We start from the raw sequence: 12,560 nt of genomic DNA on the forward strand, positions 1-12,560 counted from the left end.
ACAGATGGGGGAATTATTCATGCCTGAAATGAGAAAAGTTAATGTAGAAACACATAAATACATTGATGTAAATATCATGCGCGGATAATTTTTACTGTGATTGGTGTAATAAAAGTAAGATAGTAACAATTAACCTAAAAAGACTAGTATGCCCTTAATAGGAACATAAAGTGATTGAAGGTCAAAATATGCTTAACCAAGATTAATCAAGAAATTAATTACATTTTTTCCTTTAATTAAATTAAAAAGCTACGTATCTGCTTAAGTTGTAGGTATCTGTCTTTGTCTTGTACCTATCAACAAATTAAATTAACCTTATTTTTCTCTTTAATTTTTCAATTGAGAGACTACTTTACACCTCAACCCAATCCCATTGTACACTTTAATTTTAATTATTATTTTTCCTTAATTTAATTATTGCCCCTTCTAAAATTAAAATAAGGTTTTGGTAGCTACTTAAATACTTCTCACATATACTTTAATTCTTCAAAGATTCTTGATTCTCAAAATTATATGACAAAGATGGTACTAGTGATCAAAAAATTAAGAAAGTTCTAGTTGAATAAGTAGTGTATTATACTTAATTATTTTCTCTTTTGATTTTAAATTATTGATGCTTCTAACTTTAATCAATATACATAATTATTTGATGCCTAAATACAAATGAAATCAAGACTCTTTCATATGTAACTCATATAATAAATCATCAAAGAAATAATTAAGAAAAAGAAATAACTTTAAAGGTGTGTTTGGTATGGAAGGAAAACATATTATGAATCTTGTCCGGCCCAATCCACCACGCCATACCCCTACCCCCTGAATTTCACCTACACCTCACACACACCCCAACTCGACCCGAACCTTATCACTCCGTCTTCATAGTGTTTATTTAAATTATATATACATATTTTTTGATAAGCCCTCGCCTCTCACGCCTACCCCATCCCTCCCCTACCCCCACCCTAATCATACCACCTGTCCCAATCCACCATCCCTGTACCCCTACCCCCGGGTTGCACCCACACCTCTCACACACCGACCCCAATTTGATCTGAACCCTACCATCCCATCTTTATAATGTTTATCTAAATTTTATATAAATATTTTTCGAACTTTAAAAAATAAGTACTTTCTAAGAATATACATTGTCCTCCATGCTAAAACAAGTTGGATAATTGGTGATAGGGAATAAATAGTGTAGATCCAAATAGGGATATAACCCTACATTAGAGGAAAAGAAACAAGAAAGATCAAAGTATGAAAAAGTTAAAAGTCAATTGGGAAACAAAAATTATTCTAGTGGAATGTTGAAGATCATCACAACAAACAGTACAAGAATAATATTATAGTAATAATAACTATTGGAGTAGAATGGCAAAGTGTAAAGAAAATTAAACTTTTTTTTTCACAATAACTAATAAAATATTTGAGTCAACTCTTAGCAACTCTTATTAATTATTAATTTTACAAGATAGGATGACACAAAAGATAACTAGTAAAATTAAATTATATATTTTGCAATCCACCAAGAATTAATAATTTATAATATGCATGCAGTATTAGATAAGTGTATTAAATTAAATTATTAATACACTTTCTTTTTGTGTATTAAATATATATAAGATTTAATTAAATTAAACTTGAGACCAGCTACATATTAGAAGTAGGTAGTATTAGGAGATGAACCTTTATTTGCTTTATACATTATTGTGTTATTCTTGAATAAAAATACAAGGATTAAATTAAGAAAAGAAATGGCTTCTCTTTAAACTAAGTAATAAATTGGGAGTAATATATTAGTATTACCAGGGAACCAATGGAATTAGGAGTAAGTGCACTCATGTCAGATTTATTATTCTAATAAAAAGAACTTGTTTTCAACTTGTACGCCTAACAACATTATACTATATAAATTAGGTTTAACAAACAATCTTTACCTCCGATCTCTAGACTTAATTTAGATTAATCGAATTCCAAAATAACTATCAAACATCAAATGAGAAAAAAAGAAAAACTAAAGTTTAGTAGTAGAGGTAGCTAAGAGCGGCAGGTTGTGAAGGTCGATGATAATAGAGGTAGTTGATGTGAACAGATTCAGAATTTTAAGTAGATATGTACACTTTTATAGAGATGTGGATAAAGAATTTACCTTGACAAGTTCAACCTTTAGATTATTATCCATGACGGAAATTACAATTTTCATTGAGGAAGGTCAAAAAAGAAAAGAGTATCCCACCAAAAAGTGAAGGAGAGGCAATATTTAATTATGTTTTTTTTTCTTTGCAAGTGTTCACACCAAATCAATAAAAGCAAGACGTATATATTCTTGTTTTTTATTTTAACTTTTATGATTAAATAATTTGATTTGATGTGAACACTCGAAAGTATAAGTATGATCAAACTTTAAAATTTTCAATGCCCTTACATGAAAAGAAAACTGTATTTGCTTTGAATGCACAAAACCAATAAAACAGCCCACAAACAGGCCCAAGTAAGAAGCCCAATTAGAGCAGTACAGGGAGGACCTTCTCAATAAATAAAGAAGGAAAGCTTTATTTGCTTTTATTTCCACAGCTTCATTTGGTTGTCAAAATGTCTCATAATTTTCTGTGATAATTAAAACAGTAAAACAAAGTTAAGAAACATGAAAAATATGTTCTTGAAGGAAAAAAGGAAAAAGAAATTTTGAAATAAGTAAGCACAAAAGAAATTGACTAGTGAAAGTTGGGAACTTTTCAAAAATATCACTCCATATCGTTTTATGTGTCTTAGTTTGACCAGACATGAAATTTTATAATTTTGAATAATGTCATGTCATTTCTTTAAAGAGTGTAACTAATTAGAAAACAAACATGCTGGAATTGAAACAACAACAACATATTCAGTGTTATCCCACGAGTAGAATATGAAAGGGCGATATGTACGCAATCTTATCCCTATCATGTGAGATAGAGCTAGAGACTATTTCTAATGGACCTTCAGCTCAAGTAACACGTACAGAATCCAAAAACAAATATTTAACTCGATTTCTCTATGTCAATCATCTCGTCCACCAAATACCAATATTAATCTTCAACAACATACCATGTGTATTCTCACAAGTGGGATCTGGAAAGGGTGAAGTGTACACCGACCTTACCTCTATCTCATGAAGATAGACAAATTGTTTCTGAGAGACCCTCAACTTAAGTAACACATGACAAAGGGAGTTTGTAAAAGACAATACAGAGGTAAAACAAGGCATAGCAAATAAGACATAACAAAGAATAGAGGAAGCATATTATACCATACAAAGCCGAATAAAGCGATAAATGAAGCACAAGAAACAACAGCTAGCTAATAACAATAATCGAAGAACAAGAAACTGCTAGAATAATGCTAATATTAATCCACCAACATTAATCTTCATAAGCTCAAAGGAAGAAATGAACAATAATTGGTTTCAACTCATTAACATCTACAACATAGATTCTTAATTATTATTGTCAAATTTCTAAAGCAAATAATGATTAATTTACCCCATAGTATAAGAAGGGGTTGGCAAATTGATCACAGTGGTCTTCACTTTAGTCATCATGTTAATACTGTTAGTAATCCCTTGTGATCCAATTCCACTGTCCTTAATACCCTGTTAAACAAAATTAATCACCTTAATTACTACGAAATTATCGCGAAGATTATCAAGATTATGTAATTTGATGTTGAAAACGGAGTTTAATTACCTGGAATGGAAAATGATCCGGTCCACGAGCTGGAGCTGAGTTAATCTGAACGGTTCCGGTTTCCATTGCATCACTGATCAGTATTGCTTTGTTGATGTCTTTGGTGAACACACAACCCTGTAGTTTGAGTCAAATTTATCAGCCTCAGAGTATACTAGGGAGTCGTTTGGTTCACGTGCTAGTTATGTCGTATAGGAATTGTTTACGCAGTGAATAATAATGAAAGGACGGAAGGGTGAATAACCTACACGTTGAATGTTATGTTAGGTTCTTGCATAACGTAATGTGAGTATTATTTACTATATGAATCAAACGTTACATTAGTTATGCGGAGATTATCTCTTTCTAATTCTTCCAACCGAAAAACGACTAACTTTTTTCTTGTGATAGATGGAGAGAAAGAAGTACCTGCAGACCGAAATTGCTAGCATTGCAGTGGTGAATTCCTTCTTCGACTGAGTTGATCCGAATAACGGGCAAAACTGGACCAAATGGTTCTTCCCAAGCGATTCTCATGTCTGGCCTAACATTGTCTAACAACAAGGGCCAGATAAGGTTGCCTTCTCTCTTGTATGGCTGGCAAAATGTTGCATCTTTCTCCTTTGCGTCCATGACCAACCCCTCGATGAAATTCGCAGATGACTCGGAGACAACTGGAGTGATATCACAATTATCTTCGGGTGGCCCAACTGTTAACTTTGCCACTTTGGCATTTACCTTCTCAACAAGAGTGTCAGCAACGGATTCCATCACCAACACGACCTTAACGGCTGTGCATCTTTGACCACTGTGATAGACATGAAGGATATCGTCATATTATACGTGTAATTATGAACTCTACATCACACTCATATCTCGATGATTAATGGATTAAAGAGAAGTTCATCGAGCACACGGACAGAAATGTGATCATGTGTGAGTGATAATAAATCAGGCAATCCATGAAGTGAGTATTTCATTAGAAAAGCCTACTATTATGTCGATTTCATAAAATGCATACATTCGTTTTGATCGCCTTATACCAATGCAGTTCCGACAACATGATTGTTAAGGAAAAACACTAACATGTTCTGTTTTGATAATGAAAATAAAATTCACACACCTGTAAGAAAATCCTCCTTTCACAATGTTTCCAGCAGCCAAATCTAAATCAGCATCCTCGAGCACGATACAAGCGTCCTTTCCTCCCAGCTCCATTTGTAGAGGGACCATTCCTGCTTTCTTCGAGATTGCAACACCGGTGTCTCCACCAGTGAAGCTGATAAAACAAGAAAGACAAGTGTACGGTTATGTGTGGATACACAAATATCAAGAACGAGACTAAGGAACTTGTTTACTCTTTTAGTGTTTTGGTTGCAGTCTAAGAAAAAACATAAATCGAACAAATGCAACAATGAGATAGAATATATTCCCGATTGTTTAATTTGTTTGTCTTACTTTTCTTTTTAGTCTGTTTAAAAATGAACATTTCTTTCCCTTTTTGACAACTCTTTAATTCCAACTTTTCACGTAGCATGTTTAAGACCACAAGATTAAAGGAAATTCCGTTTCAAGTCAAAACCAGACAAACAAATTGAAACAGAGGGAGTACCTTATACAGTTTACTCCAGGATGCATAGTGAGAAAATCTCCGATTTCAGAACCTTTTCCGGTCACACAACTGATAAGGCCTTTAGGGAATCCAGCTAAGTGGAAGCAATGCACCATATGCAGGGCAGCCACAGCACCCTGTTACGAATGATCATTTGAAGTAAGTAGACGTTTGAACATGAATTTGGTAATACTTGGGAAAAAAAGACATAGCATCTGAAGTTAAGTTGAAAACAGGTATTTGGAATTGAAGTTGTGTTTGGACGTGAATTACTTGAAAATATGTTTGAAGTTTTGCAAGGGACAAAATTTTACTTGAAAAAGTGGTTAGAGCACTATTAGCAAATTTTTTCTCGAAGTTAAATGATGTTAATATTATCCATTTATAGAGCTCCTTTAGCAGTAAAGTAACGTTGTAACAAAAAAGGGAAAGGATATGTGTCATCATCATATAGAATACTATTGATAAATCGGAGAAACTATATTGTAAGAATTTGATACATTGTAATATAGCTAATTTGAGATCAAATTTTAGTGAAGTAACCTGAGTTGGAGGCTTGAGGACTAAAGAGTTTCCAGCAATCAGTGCAGGAGCAATCTTGGAGACGGCAAGATTGACCGGATAGTTGAAAGGAGGAATGGCTAGAATCACACCCAACGGTATCTGTAGTCCACGGACGTGTAGGTCATAATCATCAGTATATTACCAATAAAATTAATATCAACATTTTAAGTATGAAACATGAGTTCCAATCTGTATTTGGTACTGATAACGGAAAATTTACAGATAATATGAGACATTGAGTGGTTATAGGCTGATGTTATGAGTTTCTACATTTTCATCTATTTATTTTTTTCGATTTATCTTTGGACTAGTACAGATTCAGGTAAAAAAATGTCTTCACAACCTCGTCTAACTTGAAATCGGTTTATGTTGCCTTCCTTTTAAATAGACAAACAAAAAACATTTGTCTTGACAGAAGATCTTTAAAGCCTTAAAGGTGATGGCTTCACTCGTGAAAAGACAAACTGAATGTTGAATACTCCCTCTATCTGTCCCAATGTATGTGATAAACACTTCTCTTTTTAGTTTGTCCAGAAAGAATGATATGTTTCTATATTTAATAGAAATGAACTTTAAACTTTCATTTTATGATTACAACCACACAAATATATATGGTTCGTTTAAAAACGACTTTTGTTCCTTTCTTGAACTCCGTGCCCACTCAAAGTGCAACACATTGATTGGGACGGGGGATCATCTCTTTGGTTTCCTCAAACTTGTCTTCATCCTATTATCTGAAGTTCCAACTTTAATAAGTCTAGTAATATTCCCTAAGCATATTCTTTATAGGCCAAGCTCATCGATCCAACGTTTTGATATACGTATAAAGACAACATGCTTTGCAAAACAATGAAATGAAACTACTGAAGTTGTAGACAAAGTCATTAAAATATCTTGATCCTTTGACAGCTAACGCAAATTGATGATACTTTATACTAAATGACATTATAATAAAGCGATGTTAAATCGATTAGTCAAGAAATGTACCTTGGATGTTAGACAGTATTTGGTCCTTTCATTTCCAGGGAAACTATCAGATACCAAGAACTTACCCTCCCCTAGAATTCTAACTCCTTCTTCAGCAGTGTAAGAAACCAGATCTCCAGACCGCACAACCTTCATCAAATTCACAACGTTATCAGCCGATAAAGCAATTAATTTTTTTTAGAATCCATACAGTATTTTATAAGTTTTAAGTTCTATGTACTTACAACATAATAATAGACAAACATGGCTACCACATGGTATCGATCACTAGTTAAACATCAGTAATAGATCCAAGATTTTTACACCATCAGCATCTATGTTGCTTGGACTCTCCAAAAATGTTGCCGCACATGTGTCTGATTGTCCAAAAGTGCACTACTTTTGAAGGATCCGACACATATCCAGAGGAATTTTTGGAGAGTCGGAGTAACATAGGTCAATGTATATGTTGCTCGGAATTTCCAAAAATGTTGCCGCTCCTATGTCGGATCGTCCAAAAAATGCACTACTTTTGGAGGATCCGACACACACCAGGCGACATTTCCAGACTAGTCCGAGCAACATAGGACTCATTCAGTGTATATAACTTAAATTCTTCTTTTTGTTAATCGACAACGAAGTACCTCGGTGACAGCATCTTTAGCTGGTTTTGCAATTTCTTTAACAAGGCATTCAGCAATAGGGGCTTTGTGTTCTTTCAAAATTGCAGCTGCCTTATGAAGTAACTCTGCTCTTTTCCATAGTGGTGTTTTAGCCCATGATTTTTGTGCTGCTTTTGCAATTTCCATTACTTTGTTCACCTCTTCTTGTGTACATGCTGAACCAAAAAAAAAAAGAACAACAAATCTCGAATGTTATCAATTCTAGTACGTAGACCAAATAATACAATACAAGCAAAAGTACCTGGATGCAAAATCAAGAAATTTTACCAATGTGTTGGTAAAGAGTTTACGTTCTATTTACTGACTCGGTAATTTTACACAATCAAGTCACTTATCGGTGACATTTACCTACGACAGACTAAAATGTTAAGTAACATGTTATAATAGGTTAAATTACACTGATGATGGTGTAATTATTTTTACACTATCAATGTATATATAACTAAAATTGTGAATAGACAAAAAATAAATTAAGAGAATCTAGTATTGGGATTTCTTGGCTGTTTCCCACCTCCCAATGTGACCAATGATCATAAAATTCTACAAGAAAACAGAACACTTAAGTCTGAAAGTATTAAATGCAATCAAAGTCGAAGCTACAATTTTGAGTTTATGGTTCTGAATTTTAAAATAGACGTTCTAAATAGATTATTTATACATATTAAATGGTCTTTTTAAACATAAATACATGGTTTGGGTCAAAACTATGGTTTCTGCTCCATAAGCAGAAGTTTAGTTCCATCCCTGCGGAGGCAAAAGTCAGCTATGGTCGCCGTGCAAACATTACATTCAGAACTTAATTATTAACACTTGAAGTCATCATTCTAAAATGCAGAATTCATAAAGTTGAAGTTTGACTCAACTAGTACAACAAATTCCAAAGCACTTTGCACAAAATTCAAGGAACCCCAGAAACATATGCCAGAAAATTCATTAATTATGTATACATAACATTTTTCCAGTTATTACCACTAGAAGTCGTCATTCTAAAATTCAGAACTTATAAAGTTAAAATCTTGGTTTTGCCCCGTACACTACAACAAATTCTAAAGCAATCCAAACAATTTGATGCACTAAACTCCTGCTATACATAGCTCCAAGAAAAGATAAAACTATAAGAGTCTATTATACGCAACTTGATCCATGCTATGTAACACAGAAACAACTTTACTAGTTACGTCAACGCTCCCCTTCACCCCATAAACATATGACACAAAATTCATCAAAGAAAAATCTCAAACAAACATCAACCTTGAATTATTTTTTTCTATAAAAAAAAAAACATACCTTGAACTTTGTATTGTGTTTTTCTTGTAGTGGGATTAATAATAGCAACAGATTTTCCAGAAGCTGATTTTCTCCATTCTCCTTCACAATAATATTTGTACACTTCTCCATCAATTATTTCTGCAAATACTCCATTTCCAGCCATTTTTACACCAAAATTTTAATTTTTTTCACAATAATTAAAAAAAAAGGATAAGAAGAGAAAATGGTGGATTTTTTTTTGGGTGAATTTAGTGTGAGTGAGAGTGAAAGTGTGAGTTCTATAAATATAAATTTGGTGGAGAAAGATGAGCCACATTTACTAGTATTGAACAATTTTGAGACATGGATTTTAATTTTGAATTTGACATTGTTTATGGAGGGTATTTACGATATTGCCATTGTGATCTAAGTAGTTAGAAATTAAAAGTTAGTTGAAAGACACGTTTCTTTTTGAACGGTCCACTTGTAAAACTCGCATACCTTTAATAATTATTTGTTTACATATATAAGTATTATTTATAATTTGTCATCTACTTAAGCGGAAGGTATTTCAGAAACAATCGATCCATCTCTCCAATGTGAAAATTATAAGATCTACTTATATTTTATTTTTCTCAAAATTTATGTGTGAGAGAGATTATACAGATATGTGTTGGGTTCGAAAGTGATCAGACGTCATGTAAAAGCTTACAATTGCAAATTATATAGTCGATAAATCAAACGAGAAATAATAACATACTAAAAACATATGATTTGACCAAACGGGCTACATAAAATAAAACTAATATTGAAAAATATAAACATATTGAGAAAAATCTCCCCATAAACAAAACTTCTTATCGACTACTAATATATATTAACTCTCTCTCTATATATATACATATATTAGCATTTACTAATATATATTAGCTCTATATTTACCATTTTACCTATAAAGAAATAATTTAATTATAACTATACAAATATTTATGACTTATTTTACATTACGAATTTTAAAAACATTTATTTAACTAATTACAAATTTTCAAAAATCATCACATAAATTGAGACAGAAACAATATCAGCTATGATCATATGTCAGCAAGGGTGGTTAGATATAATTAAAATAAGAATGGGCTTTCCATAAACAAGTTGTTGTTTCTTGAATTGGAAAAGGATATTAGATAATGTACAGAAGATTGAGCTTCTAAAAATGTCAGCAGCCCCAAGGAAGTTGGAAGTTAGAATTATGTCATAAGGATAGCAAAAATGTACACATCTCATCCTTCCGAGCGGAGCTAGAGTATAGTTTACGAATTAAATCGAATTCAGTAATATTCATCCAAATCCTATATTTATCTTAAGAAATTTACTAAATATATGTAGATTACTTCAATAATTTAAAATGACAATATTTTTGAATTTATATACTTCAAATTCTAGTTCCGCTTCTATATCTTTCAATCATTCAAATAAATCCATACCTAAGTATGGGCATTTGGTTCTATCCACAGTCTAAAGCAGCTTCCTCTTATCTTTTTCCTCCATTTGCAATATAGATTTTTGCAAAAACAGTGGGTGTAAATGAATGAACCTTCCTTAGTTGATCTATTGTTAGGGAAACTTCAAGTCATATTTTGAGGTTTGAATATGGTCAAATATCCAATTACAATTGAAGGGATTTTAACTATTTCATCATACACTTTTATTTTATAATTAACATGAAATTTCAAGATCACCAATGGAGTAAAAAACTATTAGACTCGATATAATAAATTAAACTAACGTGGGAGGCATCATTGTTGATTATAATAGCAAAACTAATTAGAACATATGGGAACTTAATGTGCTTACAAATTAGCTGGTTGAAAGTGATGGATCAGGTAAAGAAGGTAGGGGGCAAAAAAAAGGAGTGTAAATAATGGAGATATCATGAATTCTAAAGTTCGGTAATTTTTACTTAATATATATATGTAATTGTAAAACCAATAACTAAGACGACTTATGAATTTATTGACAAATTCAGAACTCATAAACTTCAAATTCTATCTCTGCCTTAGATGAACTTCTTTATTTATTTATTTGCAAATCGTGTAATAATCCCCAACTATATGGTCGAGGGTTTATCAAAAACAACCTCTCTACCTTCTCAAAATAGGAATAAGATCTGCAAACATTTTACCATCTTCAAACTTCGCCTCTTGAATTATACTGAATTTGTTGTGGTTGGTATTTTTAAGTAAATCTCCAAATATATCAAGGAGAGGGAAAGTGTATACAAGAAAGGGACACATTTTGGACCATATATAGAGTGTTTGATGACTTTGTGGCTCATATGCTTTTGTTTTCAAATCCTAAGGCTTTGGAGAACCACAAATGTAGTTAAGGGGTAGGTGAGCCCATCACAAATTACAATGACTTCAAAGAGCATGGCTAAAATTATTTTAGGACCACACAAATGAGGCCCATCAAAATTGTTGAGTTGGAACCTGTCAGTTTGGTGATAAAAACATGAGTTGGTTGTCTATAACAAACAAGACAAAGTGACCACACCCCTTTAAAATCTTACTACTATCATTTTGACATATAATTTACCAGAGGAGTTTTAACTTCGAATCTTAGATATGAAATTGTCTTTGATAAGGAGCTTTTACCTTTAAAATTGGAAGTTTTTAACGCGAATTTGGATTGATTTGGGGCTCAAAGCAGGTATCAGATACAAATGTTGCTCGAACTCTTCAATATTAATGTCGTATTCGTTTGGGTCCTCCAAAAATGCACTAATCCTGGAGAAATCAACACGCTCGTATCAATATTCTTGAAGAGTCCGAGCAATATAGTCATACACCATATGGAAAACAAAAACATAAAAGTTTTAACAATATGCACTAGCAGTGACTATCAAGAGTTGTGATGGAATGAATAAGATTTCTTCACTTTGAATCAAAAAGTTTGGTTCGAGCCATTGAAGATGGAATGTGTCATTTTTATGACTATAAATACATGACATTAAAGCAAAATACTAAATTTGAAATAGAAGAGTTTTGCCTAGAAAGATATTATTCTTTTTTAAACGAATAAAATTAAACATAGATATTTATCATATAAAACCGATATTAAATTGTTAAATATTGATTTATTGGTTATCGATCAATATTAATTTGGTTATCAGCTTAACCATTAAGATTTCACATAATTTCTTCAATGAAAATTACTTAGAAACAAATTAACAACCCAAATGAACCATTCATATTATGAGTTGGTAGATTGCAGCTTACTCAAAGATGACACTCGCACATTATAGAATTACTAAAAAAATTAATATAGTGAGAAGTAAAAGTATGAAACTACACCCTAGCGAAGAACTTTATATATCAAAGGGTATAATTATAACGAGTTAATATCTCAAAATATCACTCAACTTTGAGAATTTATCTAGCAAAGTCACTGAACTTTGTTTTGTTTCATTAAAATCACTAAACTTGACCTTTCTATCAATAAAATCACTCAATCAACTTTATCATTAAAAAAAGTATTGGCATGGCAAAATAAATTATTATTTTTATATCATGTAAATATAAATTCCACAATTAAATAAATGTCATTTTAGGACTTTTCACTTCTCACAAAAATTTTTTCAAGAAAATCAATTGAAATGTATGTCCAAAACACAATTTTTAAATCTCAAAATTTATTTATCAAAAAATTTAATAAATATTTTTTTCAAGCTTGAACAAATATATGTCAACGTTAGCAAACCGTGGAATTACAAAGGAAAAATAACAT

General features: G+C 32.0%; 1 protein-coding gene across 1 annotated transcript; it reads right to left on the reverse strand.

Moving 5' to 3' along the window:
* Positions 1 to 2,371: 2,371 nt before the first annotated feature.
* On the reverse strand, positions 2,372 to 9,081 carry LOC102593215 (NADP-dependent glyceraldehyde-3-phosphate dehydrogenase). The gene is made up of 10 exons (XM_006343605.2): positions 8,814 to 9,081; positions 7,488 to 7,681; positions 6,865 to 6,993; positions 5,857 to 5,976; positions 5,314 to 5,450; positions 4,825 to 4,980; positions 4,131 to 4,509; positions 3,723 to 3,839; positions 3,519 to 3,628; positions 2,372 to 2,607 (listed from the first exon to the last, which is right to left on the reverse strand). Exons 1-10 carry the CDS (start codon positions 8,956 to 8,958, stop codon positions 2,598 to 2,600), a joined length of 1,497 nt encoding a protein of 498 aa, XP_006343667.1. The 5' UTR covers positions 8,959 to 9,081; the 3' UTR covers positions 2,372 to 2,597.
* Between the last annotated feature and the right edge of the window lie 3,479 nt (positions 9,082 to 12,560).

Source organism: Solanum tuberosum, unplaced genomic scaffold (assembly GCF_000226075.1).
Source record: "Solanum tuberosum cultivar DM 1-3 516 R44 unplaced genomic scaffold, SolTub_3.0 scf00047, whole genome shotgun sequence".
NCBI classification, from domain to species: domain Eukaryota; kingdom Viridiplantae; phylum Streptophyta; class Magnoliopsida; order Solanales; family Solanaceae; genus Solanum; species Solanum tuberosum.